At 35.9% G+C, this 22412-nt stretch overlaps 1 protein-coding gene across 3 annotated transcripts in view; it reads right to left on the minus strand.

Moving 5' to 3' along the window:
* Positions 1–12755: 12755 nt before the first annotated feature.
* STAM2 (signal transducing adaptor molecule 2) overlaps positions 12756–22412 on the minus strand; it is a 44657-nt gene continuing 35000 nt past the window's right edge. For 2 of the 3 annotated variants that reach the window (XM_076005539.1, XM_020288449.2), the window contains 6 exons: positions 21470–21552; positions 21180–21267; positions 20087–20141; positions 17193–17349; positions 14787–14956; positions 12756–13122 (listed from right to left, as the gene is read on the minus strand). In XM_076005539.1, the coding sequence (XP_075861654.1) occupies positions 12894–13122; positions 14787–14956; positions 17193–17349; positions 20087–20141; positions 21180–21267; positions 21470–21552 (782 nt within the window). In that variant the 3' untranslated portion in view covers positions 12756–12893. The remainder of the gene's footprint in view (positions 13123–14786; positions 14957–17192; positions 17350–20086; positions 20142–21179; positions 21268–21469; positions 21553–22412) is intronic. The other variant, XM_076005538.1, reaches the window with a different exon arrangement.

Genomic DNA, 22412 nt, shown 5'->3' on the forward strand with positions numbered 1-22412 from the left:
TCAGTGACTTTTATTGATCAAAACAGAATCCAGAGAGGTACAATAGCACAAGAAACTCCAAACACCCGCTCCACAGTCAAACCAGTGAAAATTATTAAAATATACACATACAACCAGTTAAATCTCCAGAAATAGTCCTAAGGTTACACAGCCAATGGAGACACATTTATTCAAGAAAATCTATCAAAACTCAGTAAGAAAAATGAGTCTGTGGTATTTGAATCAAGTCCTGCTCCCTTCTGCCCAGCCCAGCTCAGAGAAGGAAACTTCACTCCACACTGGTGCAGCTGAGAACACTGGGCTCCATGAGATGGAGGCTGTACCTTGGCCACAGCACCACTTAGAATACTGCAGCCCTGACTGCCTTTGCTCCTGGCTCATGGAGAGGCAAACCAAGGGACCTGGGACTGCTGCCCCTCCCTACTCAGCATCTAAAGTGATGATGTAACTCAGAGAGATTGTCCCCACTTCCAGCCCCAGAGCAGAAAAAATGAAGTTAGATCCTTACCTCACACCATATACAAAAATTAAACTGAATCAAAGACCTAAGTGAAAGAACTAAAAAGATAAAAACTCGCCAGATGTGGTCACCTTAATTTTAGATTTCCCAGACTCTAAAACTGTAAGAAAATAAATTTCTGTTCCTTATAAATTACCTAGTCTCAGGTATTCTATTATAGCCTCACAAAACCAAGTGAGACAGCTACCACTTTACACCCACTAGGACAGCTATAATCTAAAAAGTCAGATAATAATGAGTGTCACCAAGAATGTGGAAAAACCACAATACACCACTGAAAGGAATGTGAAACAATGCAGCCACTTTGAAAAGCAGTCTGGTAGTTATTCAAATGGTTAAATTACCATATGACACAGCAATTCCACTCCTAGGTATATACCTAAGATAAACAAAGGCATATGTCCACACAAAAACTTGTACAAGAATACTCATAGTAGCATTATTTATAATAGCCAAAAAGTGGAAATAACCCAATTGTCTACTAACTAATGAATAAACAAAATATATCCACACAATGGAATACTATTCCTCTATAAAAAGGAATGATGTACTGATAATGCTACAACTTGGATGAGCCTTAAAAACATGCTAAGTGAAAGAAGTCAGTCACAAAAGGTCACATGTTGTATGATACCATTTATTTGAAATGTCCAGAATAGGCAAATCTATAAAGACAGAAAATAGATTAGTGGTTGCTTACGGTGAGGTGTCTGAGGGGATATTGAGATGACAGTTAAAAGGTAAAGGACTTATTTTGTGGTGAATAAAAATGTTCTAAAAATGATTATAGTGGTGGTTGCACACATTTGTGAATATACTTGAAAACCAATGAATTGTATATTTTAAATGAGTGAATTATATGGTATGTGAATTATATGTAATACAGCTGTTATTTTTTTTAAATTCTTTAGACCTTACAGAAAAATTAACTCCAAATGGATCACAGACCTAAGTGTAAATGCAAAACTATAAAAATTCTAGGAGGAAATCTACATGACTCTGATGAGGTTTTTTTTTTTTTTTTTTTTTTTTTTTTTTTTTTTTTTGAGACAGAGTCTTGCTTTGTTGCCTAGGCTAGAGTGAGTGCCGTGGCGTCAGCCTAGCTCACAGCAACCTCAAACTCCTGGGCTCAAGCGATCCTTCTGTCTCAGCCTCCCAAGTAGCTGGGACTACAGGCATGTGCCACCATGCCCGGCTAATTTTTTCTATATATATTAGTTGGCCAATTAGTTTCTTTCTATTTATAGTAGAGACGGGGTCTCGCTCTTGCTCAGGCTGGTTTTGAACTCCCGACCTTGAGCAATCCGCCCGCCTCGGCCTCCCAGAGAGCTAGGATTACAGGCGTGAGCCACCGCGCCCGGCCTGATGAGGTTTTAAATCCACCAAAAGCATGATCCAGGAAAGTAAAAATTGATGTTGGGCTTAATTAAAATTAAAATTTTCTGCTCTGTGACTCTGTAATGAGAATAAAAAGGCAAGCCAAACACTGAGAGAAATTATTTACAATTGGCAAATCTGATAAAGAACTTGTAAGCAAAATACTATATATAAATAACTCTAAAAACTCAACAATAAGAAAATAAGCAACCCAATTTAAAAAATGAACAAAAGAGGCTGGGCACGGTGGCTCACGCCTGTAATCCTAGCACTCTGGGAGGCCAAGGTGGGTGATTGCTCAAGGTCAGGAGTTTGAAACCAGCCTGAGCAAGAACGAGATCCTGACTCTACTAAAAATAGAAAGAAATTAATTGGCCAACTAAAAAATATATATAGAAAAAATTAGCAGGGCATGATGGCACAGGCCTGTAGTCCCATGTACTTGGGAGGCTGAGGCAGTAGGATCACTTTAGCCCAGGAGTTTGAGGTTGCTGTGAGCTAGGCTGATGCCAGAGCACTCTAGCCAGGGCAACAGAGTGAGACTCTGTCTCAAAAAAAAAAAAAAATGAACAAAAGATCTGAACATACACCTTACCAAAGGTGATACATAGATAGCAAATAAGCATATGATAAGATGCTGAACATCATTTATCATTGGGAAATGCAAATTAAACAACAATGCAGTGCCACTACACACCTATTAGAATGACTGAAAAAAAATGACACCACCAATCCGTAGTAAGGATAAGGAGCAACAGGAACTCTCATTCGGCTGATGGGAATGTTAATGATATAGCCACTTCGGAACACAGTGTGGCAGTTTTTAATAAGCTAAACTGTCTTATGATCCAGCAATCGAGCACCTAAGTATTTGTGCAACTGATCTGAAAACTTATGTCCACACAAAACCCAGCATGCAAATATTTAACATCAGCTTTATTCATAATAGCCCCAAGCTGGAAGCAACCAAGATGTCCTTCAATGGGTGAATGGATAAACAAACCATGGTCTAATCATATACTGGAATACTATTCAGCTAATAAGACATGAAAAAACATGGATAAATGCATATTGGTAAGTGAAAGAAGCCAGACTGAAGCTATATACTATATGATCACATTTGAATTAGATTTTAGAAAAGGCAAAGCTATGAAGACAGTAGACAGAACAGTGGTTCTGGAGAGGGTGATGGGGATGGAAGGTTGAATAGGTGAAGCACAGGGGATTTGTTTAGGGTGATGAAGCTCTTCTGTATGATACTGGCTACCTGTCAAAACCTATAGAACTTCACAGCATTAAGAGTGAACCTCAATATGTGCAAATTAAAAAAAAAATCATTGAGATTCCAGGATGGAATGCAGAATGTGACAAAAGAATGTAACTGTATTACAAATACATGAAACATCATCACTGAAGGGCATAGGAGAAAAGGCTGCTGGCCTGAGTAACTCTGGAAATGAGTGGATCCCATAAGGCTAAAAGATACTGTGTGTAAGCACTGTACTACAGCTGATAAATTTGTTTCTAAGGAGTGTGGGTTAACAATTCTGAAATCACAATACGCGTATACTGGAATTGAACAGTTCAGTAAATGGGTGGTAGATGATGGGAGCTAGACTTGCTACTGTTGGATAAGCAAGGGGAGGAGCCTAAAATGACCCCTGTGGTAATAGATTAGAGTCAGAGGCATCTGTATCAACTCATGTGTAGCTTATTATAGATACAGAAAGTTATACAGAAATATTTACAGATATATGTATATACATGAGCTAGTATATTCCCATATATTTTTTTGCTTTTAGCTGAGGATCTAGAAGCAATGACCTTTCAGTAGCAACAAACACATCTAGTACCAAGATCTTGGTTTCTAATACCATCCTCTACTAAAAGAAACCAGGGCAACCCTGGAGAAATGGCTGCTTCCAGGGCTAGGGCAGGAAATAGACAAGATGAACCTGGAGCATGTTATATTGCCAGAAAGTAAGGAAGTGCTTTAAAAAACCACCACCCAAAATAACAAAACCACAATGACGGGGGTATGTCAAAGAGACATTGGAGTAAACTGAAGGAGGTCCCAATGGCTAAAGCTGGGATAATTTGAGCAATAAAAGTAGTACTGAAATACAACTCAAAGTATAACAAATATCCATAAATGGGGGAGAAGAGACAAATTTCCTATTCCAAAGAATTCCAAATAATTTATGTAGACACTCCACACTCAAGGAAGGGAGGAATAAATTCTCACCTCTTAAGTGGAGGCTGCACATTGTAACTTCCTTCCAAAGAGTATAGTATGGAAAGGGAGAAGCAGAGAAACTTGACAAACACTACCTGAGCCAGGTGATCAAGATCAACATCCACAGTGAAATCAGGTTGATGGCATGTGCCCTTGGTATAACGTGATGAGAATGGCAGTTTTCCTCTGGGGTCTTCTTTCCAAAACCCACAACCTCAGTCTAATCATGAGGGAAATGTCACATAAGTCTCAACTGAGGGACATTCTACAAACCATGTAACAAGTACTCCTCAAAACTGGCACGATCATCAACAACAATGAAAGTCTGAGAAACTGTGAGAGCCAAAAGGAACCTAAAGGGATGACTAAATGTAATTATATCCTGGATGGGATCCTGGAACAGAAAAAGGACATAAGATAAAAACTGAGCAAATATGAATAATGTATGAAATTTAATTAATAATAATGCATCAGTATTGGCTCATTAATTGTGACAAATGTACCACAGTAAGGTGTAGGGAACTAAGTGTGGAATTCTCTGTACTATCCGTCACACTTTTTGTAAATATAAAACTATTCCAAATAAAAATTTTTTAAAATCCTAAAATTTTAGGAAGGGAAGGGAATTTAGTAACTAAATGGGAGCTGGAAGGGAATTTAGTAACTATTTAGAACAAACTCCACATTTAGAAAATTAGGAAACTGAGCTCAAGAGAAAGAATTGCTCAAGAGCAAGTGACTGCTATTATACTCTGCTTTCTTTCCCAAAACATTGAACACTGCTGAACCACTTTGTCAGCTGCAAATACTCTCTTCATACATTTGTTACTCAATAAATACATTTTCAAACTATTTCCTACAAAGTCTTGTCCAAAGTGCTTTTTTTTTAAAAAAGGCATGATTTACAAAAGTCACAGAGCTAAGGATCATGACAGTATGTTTCTTAATTAAAAAATCAAATAACACATTTTGTCTAAGATTCATGCATCTAGAATATTGTTTGTATTTTTAACCTAGGAGCACACAAAATCACAATAATGGCATGTGTGCTTAATTGCATATTATGGGTTTGTTAATTGACCTTTTATGTTTGTGTCCAAACAATTGTGGCATAAATGTCTGAGTTTTCAACTTAAAGGTTCTGTTTTCTCTTGTTCTACACAATTTCTCCAGAATTACTTCTCCCCCTTCCCCAGTGTTCTGTTCCAAACGTTGAAAATCTGTTCAAAAGGCACATAAGCCATGAAACTTCAGGATAGTAAAGATTGTTATGTTTTCAGAAATTGGATAAAAAAGTGTTTATTTTCTTCACCCTAAAAAATTTACATTCTGGCTGGGTACAGTGGCTCACACCTGTGATCCTAGCACTCTGGGAGACTGAGGTGGGAGGATTGCTTGAGCTCAGGAGCAAGAGAGAGACCCCCTTTCTACTAAAAACAGAAAAATCAGCCATGCATGGTGGTGTACACCTGTAGTCCCAGCTACTCAGGAGGCTGAGGCAGGAGGATCCCTTGAGCCCAGGAGTTTGAGGTTGCAGTGAGTTATGATGATGCCACTGCACTCTACCCAGGGCGACAGAGCAAGACACTGTCTCAAAAAAACAAAAAAACTGCTTACATTCTATAGAACCCAGTGAAAATGCTATTCTCTCAGTGTACTTTTGAAAGGTACAGATGATTCAGATGGTAATAGAAATAAAATCCAAAATCTATCTTGTAAGTATAATCACTGTGAAGATGAATCACACTTACACATCTTTTAAATAGTGAATTATATCAAGATGCTACCAACTAGCTAATTAAAAATTTTAAATCTACATTTCTTTTCCCAGGCATAGTTGCCATCTTTGCTATGGCAACAAATAACTCTAAAATCTCAATGGATTACACCACCATGTAGCCTAGTGTTCTGGTCCAGGCTGTGGCTCTGTTCTCTTTGTCTTCCCATTCCCAGGCCCAGGCTGACAAAAAGCAACCCCAATCTGGGACATACTGGTCCTGAATAGAGCAGAAGCCAGAGAGCTACAGGAAGTTCATGATGTCTTATAGGCTTCTGCTCAGATCTTTCTGCCCAACTCATAAGACCAATCCCCAAGACACTGAATGAGGACATAATACTCCAGGAGTCAAGAACATGGGCAGACACATACAATCCTCTTACAGGAAAAGTAAAAAAGAGGAGTAAAAAAACTGCAAGCAGGGGAGTAAAAAACTGCAAGCAACAAAACAATCCTCTACATGAAGGAAAACTTGCTTAAACTAGACAGTCATAAAATCTGATCACCTCTACCCTTCATCATCTTCATTCTGCCATTTTGGGTGGTTATCACAAATTATGCAAATTCTTTCTATAATGCTTAAAGGAAGTATTCTAAAAATTCAAATTAAGGTGCTGAAATATGTAAATTTCAGATATTAAAATTCCTAATTTTCTATTTTTCTGAGATATACTGTGTCCTGCTACACAGAAAGAAGCGTTCACTGTGCTTCTGCCTCTGCTGCAATCTCTGGACCCAGTGGAGAAAGGGGCGTGCTATTTTGGAAACCATCCATGAGCACTGGAGATGCTAAGATATTTAAGACAAAACAAAACAGAACCATTGTCCTTTTTGACATGTAGACCAGCCCCCAGCCCCCCTTTGTCTCTTATTAAAAACCATATACCTTTGATTCTAAGACAACTTGGATTTTCAGTGTATCAATGATTAAAGGGCTTTAAGAAAATAAAATGAAATCCTACAATACATGTTCATCCACTATGAAGTACACCCCGATTTGAGAAATGTTAGAATGGAATGGTTATAAACAAGCACAAGAGTAAGAAAATTCACATTTATTGAATACCAGGCAACGTGAGGTGCCAAATCCATTTTCATTCTTTATTCAACAAACATTAACACAACAATGAATAAAACACAGCTCCAAGATCTGAAAAATTCTATAGACCTAGTAGAGGTAGAAATGCTTTCAGATACAAATAGCAAACCCTATTAACAGTAGACAAATAAATGTAATACATAAGAGGTTTTCTCACATATGAAGAAGTCCAGAGGAAGACAGTCTAGAACTGCTACAGTCCCACAAAGGTGTCACCAAGGAGACACCTTTATCTTCCTGATCCATTGTATCTTTCCTTCCTCATGGGCACAACATGATTGCTGTATCTCCTGGCATTGCATCTGCTTTCTAAGCCAGAAGAAATGGAAAGTCTTTTCTTTCAAAGTTTTTTCTTTCATCCTAGAAAGTCCTCTCCAGGAACTTCTTCCTAAATCTCAGTGGCCAAAACCATGTCACATGGGCACCCCTGGCTGCAAAGGAGCCCAGGAAGGCAAGTACTATTATCTTGTTTACTGATTTCCATAGACAGAATCTAAATAGGGAGATAGTTTGAAATGAGCGTTGAATAAGCTACTATAGAGTCCAATACAGAGACGTTCTGTAAACAGATCATTCAAATGCACCAAGGTAACCACTATAACATAGTTACAAGATGTTTCAGAAGCACAGCATGATTTGGGGGCCAGTGAAATTTGGGCTGACACTTGCAAGGATAATTAGGTGAACAAAAGCATTCCAGGCCAAAAAAAAAAAAAAAAAAAAAGAAAAAGAAAAGAGATCAGGGCCAAACAGGTACCAAAAAGCCAAATTGGCATTTGAGGAACTTTGGGTCTAGACTCTAGAGTGTATATGAGAGGGTAGAAGAGAGTAGAAGAGGTTAGAAAGGCTGCCATGGGTAAGATCATGACAACTCCAGTACATGACTCTAAAAAGTTTGGCTCTCACCCAGAATGTAACAGAACCCCAAGCTCAGGCTGGATATCTTTTCTCACCAAACTTGGTTCTTGGAGAAATCAAGCTATGTGTGTGGGCCCTATGTCCATAGGCTTCGCTCAGAACTAATCTTCTTCATAACCAAATCAGCCTCAACTAGGTGTCACCTGCTTTTTCCTCACAGAAATTCCTTGAATTTAGCTCTTCTGTTTAGAAAACACAGTTCTCCGTAAGTTTCCTTGAGCTCCTGTTTCCCCCATGTTGGGTCCATCCTGTGTGAGAGAAACACAGACTCTAAGGCAGGAGGACTGCTTAAGCCCAGGAGTTCAAGGCCAGCCTGAGCAAGAGCAAGACCCCATCTCCATTTTTAAATTAATACATAAATAAATAAAGTTAAATGTAGAATAAGTCCCAGCACTTCCACTTAGGTATATATCCAAAAGAACTGAAAACCGGTACTCATATACATGTATACACATTCATAGCAGCATTATTCATAACCACCAAAGGTGAAAACAGCCCAAGTATCCACCAACAGATGAATAAATTGTGGTATGTACATACAATGGAATATTATTCAGCCATGAAAGGTAGTACTGAAACATGCCACAATAGAAGTGAATTGCAAAAACATTATGGTAAGTGAAAGAAGCCAGACACAAAAAACCGTCTAGTTTTGGAACTAGAGGTGGTGACTGCACAACATTGTGCCTGTACTAAAATGCCACTGAATTGTTTAGTTTAAAATGGTTAGTTTTATGTTATGTGAATTTCACCTCAATCTAAAAACAAAAGTAGCTTGTTCCCTAAACCAAGATATAATAGGTCACTAACTTACTATGAAGATATTGGAAAGTCTTTATTTTTCTAATTAGGATATTAAACGGTGTAAAATAAGAACAAAACCAAATCTCCTTTCTTCAGGAACTTTTGCAGGGGAATATCCATCCAGTTTTCTTGTTTGCCTTTGCACATTTCTCCTGTCATTCAATACTCAAGAGTAGAGGAGTGGATAAAAATAACACCTCCGGCATAACGAACTCGATTATTGAAATGTAGATGCGGTATTTTAAAAATCAATAAAAAAGGATGATGTAATTAACAGGGGTCTTAGTTTCATCTATCCATGTAATTCATTAGTTTAGCAAAGATAAAAAGAGTACTACTAGACTCTAGAAAACTTTGTCAGAATTCCCATGCCAATTTTAAGCAACCATATAAAAAATTGCTGTACACTTTTACCCATGTGTATTATTTTCCTAAACAGAAATCTATTTTCGCACAGTTCTGGAAGCTAGAAGTCTGAAATCAAGGCATTGGCAGGGCAGTGTTCTCTCTGAAGGCACTGGGGAAGAATCCTTTGCCTCTTCCGGCGGCACCAGGTTGTCTTTGTCTCATGGCAGCATAGCTCCAACTTCTGGCGCCATGTTGAGCTGGCCTCTTCCACTGTGTCTCGGTGTCTTCTCCTCTTCTAAGGACACCACACTCACTGGACTTAGGGCCCACCCTAAATCCAGAATGATTTCACCTTGAATCCTTAACTAAGTATGGCTGCAAAGACCTTATGTTCAAATATAGTAGTCTCCCCTTATCTGTGGCTTCCCTTTCTGCAGTATCAGTTACCCATGCTAAATTACGGTCCAAAAATATTAAATGGAAAGTTCCAGAAATAAACAATTCATAAGTTTTAAATAACTTTTGTTACAGTATATTGTTGTAACTATTTTACTTTATTATTAGCTCTTGTTGTTAATCTCTCACTGTGCCTAATTTACAAATTAAACTTTACCACAGGAGTATGTATGTAGAGGAAAAACACAGTATGCATATTGTTCAGTACTATCTGTGGTTCCAGGAATCCACTGGAGATGCTGGAACATTATCCCTGCATTAAAGGGGAGACTACTATAAGGTTATATTCTGACATTCCAAGAGGACATGAATTTTGGAGGGACACTACAACATGTAAGCAACACAATTTCTCTTTTGACAAAGTAAGGTTTTTTAAGAAAACTCTCAAATTCAAATTTAGCTTGATAAAATTAGAATAATTCTTCTTCTAGGGAAAACTTATAAACCTTTCATTTTCAAAAGAAAACTAAGCCGAACAACAAAATAAATCCCTAAAACTGAATCTTCCCCTTTATTTATTGGCTAAAACTGATGTAAGCAAAGATGAAAAATATGTTTTGACAGAAACAAAGCACGACAGATCGGTGCTATATCATTTATAATTTGTTACTTATAAAAATAACTTTTAGCTTTTTCATAATAATTCAATAAACCCTCTCCTAGAACTCAGGAGCCTTAAAATTTATGTTTTTACTAAAAAAAACTTTGAAAGAAAAAATCCCTAAGCCATATATTTTAAAAACATTTACAATCAACTTTTTTTAATTTGAAAGGTGAAACTTTATAACCATCTTCAAAACACACAGTAAAATTTATTACATGGTTAAGTAGCAACTACTTGAAACAGCATAATAATGTACCTGCAAATAATTTCAAATCCTAAATAATAAATGTTTTAATTACTTAACACTGGGGTATTTTTCTACATTAATAAAATTAATTCTATTATAAACTGTCAGGAAATCTTTCTAATGTATCAAGATTTCATATAAAAAAGAAATTATTTTTTTATTTTTGATATAAAACCGTATGAACCCAACATAAAAAAATCTTAAGTTAGACTATTCCTTTGGCAGAAAATATTTAATTATAAACAGGTCTTAAAATAAATACAGTCCATAAGCTCACAGAAAGGAAAGAAAAATAACCACCCTGCATTTCTTATTAACACTAACAAAAAATCAGTACACAGACTTAGTATCATTTTTACACTATCAACCTGAAACACAAAATTTATTACATATGGCAAAAATAAAATTACTTTTAAGAGAAAGTAACTTCTACATGTATAAAATTTCAGAGATAAATGCCAATATACACTATTTATATATATGTCATGTTTTATTATTCCAAAACTACATTAATTGAACTTAATTGGTTGATCCCAATTTAGTGAGTGTGCAGTATTTATACTGGCTCAAAGATTTATGCTGAATTAAATTTTTACAATTAAGATAACAATTATACATGAAATATTTACACAAACATTAAAATAAATTTATTAAATATAGTTTGGGAGAAAAGATTTTCCACATATAAGTGAACACTGAACATTAATTATCATCAAGAGCAGCTCTGGATTCTTTTTACTTTTTTTTTTTTCAAAGAACAGATTTGTTTCCAAAAAATAAGGTGCCATTTTAGAATACTTTTTATAAGTATATAGTTGAATTCACATGAACGGAAAATACCAGATGAAAAACAGAAAAAGAGACATTAAAGGTTAAAACTTTCTTTTCAGTTACTCATATCTGAAATGAGACAATGATAGAAACTGGGCTTTCAAATACCGTTTGTTTTCCTTTTAAAATGTAGACCAAGTATTATATAGATTATTTTGTTTTAGGACAAAGTTCTTTGAAAAAGGAATATACTTACAATATAATCAAATTTCTGAAGATAAATGACAAAATTTTCAGAACTGTCTTTAAATGGATTCTTAGTAGAAAGAGTGTTTTCTTTAAAAAACAAATACAGAAATCTTGCTTCCATGCAAGTAACTTTTTAAAAACTAAACTATGGTCATTGTTTTTCCCAGTCTAAATATCATGTATCCATATGAATGTATATTTTCATTTTTTATTTTGTGTTATATAAAAAGTTGGTAGATGATGAAGTAGTGTGCAAATTTTAAGGAGAGAAAACAATCCTTATTGGTTTACTACCTAGCTCCCACAGTATGTGGAATCTATTAGCACTATAAACTAATTAAAATGTAGGCTTAAGAAAAACTGCCTCCATAGCCTTCCTATCAATCCACAGACTATTATCTCATAGGCTAAACATTACTTCTGAAAGAAATGGCCAATTTTTTCAACAGCTTGGTATATGCTGACAGCTTTTTGATGATAACTTGCATCACTTCTTTAAAGAAATAACATTCTCAAAACAACACAAGAAACCAAACACATCACTAAAAACACACTTACTCATGCTTGGTATATATCACATCAAATTATTAGGAATGGTTCAAAGTGACACAAAATCCATAAAAAGAAAATGCAGCATCTCCGTACACATGACAGTGCAGGAAGAAAAACAAATGGACCGTATCGCCATCAGAGAATGTCCAAAGTCACTTGAAAAGGTCATTAATGGCAATTCTAAATACCAGGAGAGGAAATGTTTTTCCCCAGGGAATGAAAATGTTCTGTGGGACATTCCTTAGCCCACTGTTTGCGTGACTGTTTGGGGGACTGGCTAAATGCTTTATCACACATCTGCATTTACATGGTCTTCACTGCTAATAACAGAAAACATTTTTGCTCCTTCCAAATTGCTTTTGCTTCTTCTGTAGACAATTATACGCTAATTACTACTCAACGTAACACTGAGAGCAAAACTGACAATACTGCAAACACAACTGCAATTTAAGGAGCCAAAAGGAAATATGTTGGCAAGCTAAGCACTTACACAAAAAGATGTTTGCCTTTTAAAAGAATAGTGTGTGGGAAACTCTGAAAAAAATATCTAAAGTTCTTCAGTGTTGCTATCATGACATTTTAGGGGGAAATAGTGGTTACTTTAAGGTAAAATTTTTACATTCCTATCTCACACTGTTTAGTATCATAAGGCTACTTATTGGGTGTCCAGATTTATGTAGAGGGATTTGAAAGTAAGACACAACTTACTGGAAGCATCTTCAAGCTGCCTCTGATTAAAAGATTGACTTCAAACAAACTGGACTAACAAAAACCTTTTATGGCCTTGTAGAGTAAGATAGGTTTTTGTGCTTTATTTATTCATGGTCCTTTTTGAGTTGAGAGGAAAAAAGTTTACTTTCAATATTTTCAGGTGAGAATCACAAGGGTTGATTAATACACTTATGCAGGCTTTCAAGAAAATGCTTGATTTGTTTCTAAAGGAGAGGCTGCTGATGGTAATTTGTTTGCTGCTGTGCAACTGAATGAGCTGGAACTGCCACAGGAAAACTTGCCACATGTGGCAAATTGGAAGTAGTGTTCGGGTAAGATGACATATCCATAGACATCCCCATTTGCTGTGGGTAAGCAGCTGTACCAGTAGCTGATTGAAGGTTAGAGTTCTGGTTCATATAGGTAGGATTGGAAACAGTGTCTTGTCCAGTGCTACAAACAAAATAAAAAACAAAACGTATTTACTTTGCATTATCTAGGTTACGGTCAGAGATCAATCAACAGGACAAAAATGTCTCTTCCATCTTAAGTTCATGTAGTTTTGCTGGTCTATGATTTAATCACTCTAGCTATCAAATACCATTAATGTAATTTTTGTATTTGCTGAGAAGAGAGAAGTACTCTAAAAGAAACAAAAATATAAGATTATAAGGCCTTCCTTGTTTTTTCTTTTTTGAGACAGAGTCTCACTCTGTTGCCTAGGCTAGAGTGCCCTGGCACCAGCCTAGCTCACAGCAACCTCAAACTCCTGGGCTCAAGCAACCCTTCTGCCTCAGCCTCCCAAGTAGCTGGACTACAGGCATGTGCCACCAAGCCCAGCTAAATTTTTCTATATATTTTTAGTTAGCCAATTTATTTCTATTTATAGTAGAGACAGGGTCTTGCTCTTGCTCAGGCTGGTTTCAAATTCCTGACTTTGAGAGATCCTCCCATCTTGGCCTCCCAGCACTAGGATTACAGGCATGAGCCACCAAGCCCAGCCTATAAGGCCTTCTTAACTTGCTTTCTCCAATATCTCTCACTCACCAAAAACATTTACGAACCATCTGAGGAGATGCGAACTGTTCCTCATGAAGCTCTGACTCAAGATGCACCGTCAGCTCATATTCTCCCTTCTCTATCTCATAACCTAACAAGAAGAAGCCCATCTCATCTCCCCCCACACCTTTCAAGCTTTCCTTTGGTGAGGACTTTTCACTTTGGAAGGGAGACAGTATAATCTGCATAGGACCCTTAATCGACCCTCAGCATAGTCCTCAACTATAGTTTCCTTATTAACACTTCACAAACTAAGCTGAAAAAGCACACCAAATTGCAGGATGTTTGTTTGTTCCTGTAACTACTATAGAATATATTTCTTTTAAAATATATACAATTTTAAATTGCACCAAATACATCGCTTGTAATATAGGAGGATTAATGTCAATATTATACCAGTTTTTTCTCTATAATTCCTAGTTTGACCCAGCCTAACAAAATTTTGTGTTTTAATTTAAATAAACACCAATATGAACAGGTTTATGTAATTTTCAGATAATATCTAAGAATCAGACTCGTGGAATTTAAGAGTGGGAGGAGACCTTAGAGATCATTTACACATTATTATACTAAAAGAATATTTTGTACTGAATATTTTCCATTCAGTAAAGTGAATAGAAGGAAAGATTTAAACATAGTTCTCAGAGTAGAAGTATTAATATAAAAAATTAAACTATAAATTCCACAGCTCAAAAACACTTTCTTTTAAGGGTCAAAGTAACAACAATTTTCTAATTTTTAGAAGTACATGCAGATAAATATGTTTGGGACTATTTCACTAGGCTGATTATACCACAGTGCTAAGCACATCATGGGCTTAGTCCCCATAAAGGACAGTTAGCTTTATTTTGTCCCAGAGACCCAGATTATAAGCTTAAACCTAGGCAACCAACTCAATGTGGCCAGCAAAGCTAAGGGCAACACCAATTCACTTCATGGGATTATGAATGGGCAGTTCTACAACTTCACCTTAATAAGGGTCTATATATTCTCATTCTGAAAGTCTATAAAAATTAACATATATAAATATGAAATAAACACCGCTCCCAAAAACTTACCTTAAATATGGAGTTTGAGCAGGCTGTGTTGTCACAGAGGAATTCACATTTGGAGGCAGAGATCTCAGTGGACCAATCTGATCTGGTCCTAGGCTATAGCTCTGGGCAACAGTTACTTGGTGAATGCTTTGACCCATATAGTTTGCACCATGTGGTTGAACTGGGAATGTCTATTAACCAAAAAGAAAAAGTGGACTCACTGATCTTACAAATATCTCCCTAAGGATATATTTAAAACTTTAAAGGACTTAAAGGAAAGAAAATGTTACAGTTCTCCAGGAGTAATCTGATTCCACCAATCTATCCACCTTAGAACTAAAAAAGTGGAGAACTTCCAAATCACAGTGCCAAATCTACAGAAATTTATGATTTGCTTGGTTCTTTTATTTTATAAGGGGTTGGGAGGCAAATAGGTGGTGTGTTTTTAAGTAATGGGTTGGAATCTATCCAGGTTGCCTATTACTCAGTAAATATGCCTTGCTATAGAGCCACAGAAAACTATACACTCCCGTGAAGGAAAACCCACCACCCCTTCAAGTTAGTTTAAGAATGCTGACCTTCTTCACCCCATCCTAGGATGACTCATCCTTCTCCATCCTAAGAATGAAACTTAGAAGAAAAAGTTGAAAAAGAAATGGTATCAGGGTGCCAGGACCTCTCTGGTAATAACTACTTTATTTCCTACCTTTAGGATAAGCAGGACAAAAATAAGAGTTGTGGGTAAAAGAGAACATGTATCCTCAGGAATAGCAAAAATGGTCTAAATCTCTTTGGACACTTATATGTGCCTTATTTAATTTTCAGGGTAGCAGCTCTTTAAAGACAAGGTCTACTAACTGCCTTCTATATACAGCATCAAAACAATGCACATGTTTAATAAATATCATATAATAATGATCATTGCTCCAGTTTTAAATTAAGCTTTTGATTTAAAGTGAAGACTATTCAAATAAAAATTTAGAATACAAGAAATGTCAAATAAACTACATTAAGTGTAATCACATTACCTCCTCAGCAGACATGTAACAATCCACTGACAAGGTTTCATACATGGCCTACACTGATAAAACTAATGGTGTGTTACTCCAACTGCTTCTAGTAGAGATGTATTTTTGTCCAATTAGCATAGGAACTTTTGACTACTTCAAATACTGTTATGTGTGAATAGTGTAGATAGAGTGTAGATATCAGTTTGAAGAATCAAACTGATAAAAAGGTAACTATTTAAAGAAATGAAGTGTGCTTAGCAAAACTCAAATTACAAATAGAATGTAACTAAACCTGACACAGGAACGACAACCCTTTAGAGGCACACAAAGAAGCAGTTTTATCATACAATGGTGCAGACATTTCTATTTTGTTCCACTTTCAGTGGCAGCAAACAACTCTTTGAAAACAGAAGCAATACTGAATAAACTCCAGCTGTCTTTTTCACCCAGAAACCCTTCCTACTCTGACATGTAATTTTCAAAAGTTTGAGGCATGGCATATTTGATAAATGCATCTTGTCTGATGTGACAGTTACCATAGTAACTATTCTTTTTTTACTTAACAATTATGTTGTGTCAAGTCATCTAAATTATGCACCCACATTCTACCTTTTCTCCTTGGTGTCTCCTTCACACACACTTTTACATACCAGTTTTCATAAGTTAACATCAATTTGCTCATCCAAGCTTATTCTGAATTCATTCGCTAATAGGCTAAAATTTGAAAATGGCTTCAGAATGGAGATACTAATATTATTCACTTCAGCTGGCAAGTACAAAAAGGTGAAAAGTACTGGAAAAAGAAGCTATTCATGGACAGCTATAGAATCTGCACCTCATAAGTCTGCATTGTATCTTTATTATGCATAAATTTTTTACAATTTAAGTCATGCATCTAAAGAAAAGTAAATATAAAGCATATTCTGAGAACAAAAGAAATTCATTAACTAAGCCTTTTAATAATCATGTAAGTAAAAAAATCTTGACAGAAAATTTTAAAGAGATGTTAAATCTTCTTGTTGAGCAGCAGAAACAGCCATCAGTACCTCACCCAGAGGACTTCCGACATGTCAGGCACTATCCTAAATCAAAGGATTTATACTCTATACTTATACTTACATAAAAGATATAAGCTTTATACTTACAAATGCACATAAAGAACCAGAACTCCCCTCACATATTCAATGGTCTTTTCATTCATATTAAAACTAAATTAAAATGTATTTGTGAAATATCAGTATCTGATTTGCTCTGGTGAACATTAATTGCTTAGCCAATAGTTCTTGAAACTACCAAAGATAAGCTTTATAATTTTATTCATGGACCACAGAAATTTTAATACTATGCTTTAAAATATTTCCTTTTAATTTCAAACTTGTTTGTAATTTAGAAAACTGTTCTCAGAAAACATGCTCACCTGCATTGGAACCCCAGATGATGTAGGAGGGTAGTGTGCTGGAGGGTGGTGGAGCTTTGAATAGACTGAATATACTGGTGCTTCATTCATCAATTTGTTATACAGTTCCAGAGCTTCCAAGACTTTTACATTCAATTCAGACAGTTCTGAATGCTTCCTGATGTAGAAGAAAAGCACTTAACACTCTTCTACTTTTAAAGCATGTATTTACCAAAATAAATTACATCTGAAACTTAGTACATCTTCTATGCATATTTTTAAAGGTTCTTTTTGTACATATATATAATGAAAGAATATTCACAAACAGAAATTGAGAGGAGGAATTAATTCTTCTAATAGCCATGCTGACATGACTTCATAATATTAGGGAAAAGTCTTTTCATGCCTCATAAAATGCAATCAATTCATAATTTTGGTGCTGAGAGACTTCAGTTTTAAATGTTGTAGGTTTCTGTTGAGAACTCGATTAAAAAATAATTTCTCAATTTAGGTAAGAGTCCAAGCCTTAAATATAAATCTCAGTAAAGAAAGTAGTTGGGCAGCTGGGCATGGTGGTTCATGCCTCTAAACCTAGCACTCAGAGAGGCTGAGGTGGGAGGATCACCTGAGCTCAGGAGTTTAAGACCAGTCTGAGCAAGAGTGAGACCCTATCTTTACTAAAAATAGAAAAATTAGCTGAGTGTCATGGCTTGTGCCTGTAGTCCCAGCTATTCAGTAGGCTGAGGCAAGAGGATCACTTGAGCCCAGGAGTTGGAGGTTGTTGCAGTGAGTTACAACGACACCACCATACTCTTCTCCAGGGTGACAGAGGGAGACTCTGTTGCAACAAAAAAAAAAGTAGTCGGGCAAGGCCCAGAGCCTCTGTGAAGTACAGTATGACTGAAATTTAAAAATTCATTAAAAGGCCAGGCGCGGTGGCTCAAGCTTGTAATCCTAGCACCCTGGGAGGCCAAGGTGGGCGGATTGCTCAAGGTCGGGAGTTCAAAACTAGCCTGAGCGAGACCCCGTCTCTACTAAAAATAGAAAGAAATTAATTGACCAACTAAAAGTATATATACAAAAAATTAGCCGGGCATGGTGGTGCATGCCTGTAGTCCCAGCTACTCGGGAGGCTGAGGCAGGAGGATCGCTTGAGCCCAGGAGTTTGAAGTTGCTGTGAGCTAGGCTGACGCCACGGCACTTAACTCTAGCCTGGGCAACAAAAGTGAGACTCTGTCTCAAAAAAAAAAAAAAAAAAAGAGTATAGGAGAATGTGCATAGTTTATATGCAAACATTATGTCATTTCATAACAGGGACTTTTGGTGACTTCCACCATGGAAACCAAGGGGTGATTAATTTTTTTAAACTAATCTCATAACAAAAGCTGTTTTAGCTATTTCACATTTGGATGTCATAAACAACATTCTGATGAGTACCCTGAGAGCTAACCTTTGCATATATCCCTATGTACTTAGTATGGGCTTGAAATTGCAGAGTTAAAGGACAAGGACTAATTTTTTAATTTTTTTTTGAGACAGAGTCTCACTCTGTCCCAGGGCTAGAGTGGCATCAGCCTAGCTCACAGCAACCTCAAACTTCTGGACTCAAGTGATCCTCCTGCTGCAGCTTCCCAAGTAGCTGTGACTACAAGCATGCACCACCATGCCCCAGCTAATTTTTTCTATTTTTAGTTGAAACAGGGTCTCACTCTTGCTCAGGCTGGTCTCGAACTCCTGACCTCATGTGATCCTCCTGCCTCAGCCTCTCAGAATGCCAGGATTACAGGCATGAGCCACTGCACCTGACCTATTGTAGACTATTTTTAAGCTCCAGAAAAGTTTAGAATAATTGTAGTCCTACCACACCTATGATAATACCAAATATTTTTCCTTTTAAACTCTTCCAGTTTTATTATTCACTAACCATTAACATCCCTGCATTGAAACAAAGTAGATGTATAAGTACATATTTAATGCTTTCTCTAAAATATAATACAACTACCACCACTATTTCATTAATTTCCACGTGATTTATTTTTCATTTCTGTAAGAAAACAGAAAAAATTTCTAAAAAATGCCCCATGGAGCAAAGATTATAGTTTTCAGTGACTGGGAAAAGTCTTGCTGCTACAGCATTTCTCTGATAGAGGCAGAAAAGAAGTAAAGTAGTTCCTGTTCTCCTTACTCCTTTGGTCCTACCTAATCCCTTCTTATTGTGTAGTTTATTTTGTAGTTCAAAAGTAGGGCATTGGAAGGGATGATGATGAAATATTAATACTAAGACCCATCCCTTATCTTCCATTCACTATAGTTTCTGCCTCTGACTTCAGATAGAAAGCTAAAAATAAGAGAAGGGGGCAAAACCAAGTCAAAATCCTGAAAGTCTACCCTTAGGTACAGCTACCATTTCTAAAGAATAAAAAAGGTAATGTAACAAAATTAAAAGGGCCACAGAAATACAGGAAATACAAGGAAGATAAATGAGAAGAGAAGGTGTGTTGCACTGGATTTAACTTCACAAACACTACGAAAGTTTCATTTGAAATTTTTATAAATACTGCTTCTCAATGCATAACAAGTCAATTCTTGCCTAACATCCCTGTTCCCCCTTTGTTCTCTATTTACTTTATTCTTCATTACTCATTTTCCCCTCAATTTCAGCCCAAGTAAGAAAATAAAGATTGGTGTGATAAGAGCAAGAGTCCATGATTCTATGTATACTATTAATATACGGCCATGAGAAAAATAAATTGCTACGAAAATAAAAAGCACCACCTTTCTATTAGTTTGTAACAGTTTGGGAAACTGAGAACCAATTTCAATAGATTGTACAGTCCTACAAAAACGTTCCCTAGTTTAAAAAAACAAGAAACCTAATAAAACTATACTTTCATTCTTTGCATGAAAAATCTCACCTATCAATCTCTTCAAGTTTTTCATCTATCATTGGACCCATCTGCTGGCAGATATCTGTAAACACAAAAACACAATTCTAGAAACTTAATCCAGTTTAAGCCAATTTTAACAATATTTAACAACAGAGCACCAAAATACAACAGCATACATAATACATAGAGATTAAGTATATGCTAGAGAAATGACTATAAAATACCTCATTTTACTACTATTTAGTACCATTGCTACTACATATTACTATCATGTGACCAAAGGCAAGGTCAACTTTAAAATAAAAATTTCACCATGTTCTCCTTGGAACTACTAATTAAGTTTACAAACTGTGAAATTTGGAGTTATCTCAAAGTCTTAAAGATATCTAGAAAACTACTATTAGCTAAGTAAAGCGAACTTGAACCACAGGATGTATGCAATCATATGCAGATTAGAAACAAACATTTTTTATTTAAGACATTTCAAAATAAAACATTTTGTGTATTTACAAATATGAACACTGTTACAATAAATAGCACAATACTATATTCTATATTCATAATCAGATTTTCTTCTATAAAGTTTTGAGAATTATCTATTTATCAGAGATATTTCTTTTAAAGAATTTTTTAAAAAGCATAAAACATGTTTTAATTGCTCAATATTTCTTAGAGACTAAAAGACACATCAGCATGCATCAAATGGATCAGCTTACAAACACTGATCATGTGTAATTTTAACCTTTAAAGTCAAGATACAAGAGAATTAAATAGGAATAAGGATTTTTAACATTTTTTACTCAACTGAATATGCTATTATTTGTAATTATATCCTTATTTTGGACTACAAATATTTCTAGCCAATTTCACCAGTGAGCCTACAGAAATACAGACTTCCTTCTTGAAAAGGATATACAGGTTTATAAGGTCTCTTGACCTGAGACCAAGGTTTATAACACCACCTCCCAAGTAATACTTTTACCATTTTTACTGTATTAGTCTGTTTTCCACTAAGAGATTTCTAACCTCTAGAAGCAAACACAAGGCAGAAGAAACTCAAGACATGAGACAGCTAAAATATTAAATAACATTAAAATAATCTCTAATATTCACTAAGTACCTTCTAAGTCCAAGAGGTCTTGGGAGTCTGGTTTTGAATCTGCTGGATCTATACTCTGGAGTACCTGCAGGGCTCTATCCATCTTATCCTAAAAAAGTAATAGGACACTTTAAAAACTCAAAGTGGCTTTAAACAGGAAAGTTGAAGAATAAAATTAAAACAAAAAAATATAAAAACTCAAAAGAGTTTTAACTTCAGTGAATATAAAATTATTCTTTCCAAGCATTCTCAAGGATAATACATTTTAAAAGTCTTGACAGTTTAACTATTAAGCAAAAGAAAGACTCTACCTCATCTATATAAACAGGCTCAGGCTCTGATTTCTTAATTTCCTCCACATCATCATCAATTACATTCAATTTGTCCACAGCTGCTATAGAAACAAAGTAAACTTTAAGTTCCTCAGCATTTACTTTGGTAATTTTAGTCATTAATTTATAAGTGGCCCATGATTGTCCATAAGAAAAAAACTGGAAGCCCTTTAAATAGTCATCACATTTCATATAATCAATATATGTTTTTACAAATATTCATACATTAGTGTCACAAATATTTTTTTTAGCACTTATTATGTGTCAGGCATTATTCTAGGCATTTATACATACACCAGCAGTGAATAAAACAGAATTCCTACCCTCCTGGAATGTACATTCTAGTAGAACAAGTGAGAAATATTAATACACGCTGTCATTATTGGCATTTTCTGAAAACTAAGCTTTATCACTGAGATGAATAAATATACAAGAATAGATTATCATCTACTTAGCTAATTTCAAAGTTACATTTGTGAGTTCCTTCTATACTCTTCCTTCTAGATAAAAAAAAATTACTAGGCCAGGCACAGTGGCTCTCACCTATAATCCTAGCCCTTTGTGAGGCTGAAGCAGGAGGACTGCTTGAGGCTAGCAATTCAAGACCAACCTGGATAACATAGCAAGACCTCATCTCTACAAAAAATGAAAAAAAGTAGCCAGGTGTGGTGGTGCACGCCTGTAGTCCCAGCTACTTGGGAGACTGTAACAGCAGGCTTGCTTGAGCCCAGGAGTTCAAGGTCACAATGAGCTACAATTGTGCCACTGAATTCCAGGTTGGGAAACAAGAGCAAGACCATGTCTGAAAAAAAAAGAAAGAAAATATTGTATTTCCTATATGAACAAACCCTGATTTTAACCTAGCTTTGATAATAGTTAAAACCAACACTAAACAAAAAAGTCTTTCATGAAGAGAAGTAGC

Source organism: Microcebus murinus, chromosome 8, assembly GCF_040939455.1.
Source record: "Microcebus murinus isolate Inina chromosome 8, M.murinus_Inina_mat1.0, whole genome shotgun sequence".
Lineage (NCBI taxonomy): Eukaryota > Metazoa > Chordata > Mammalia > Primates > Cheirogaleidae > Microcebus > Microcebus murinus.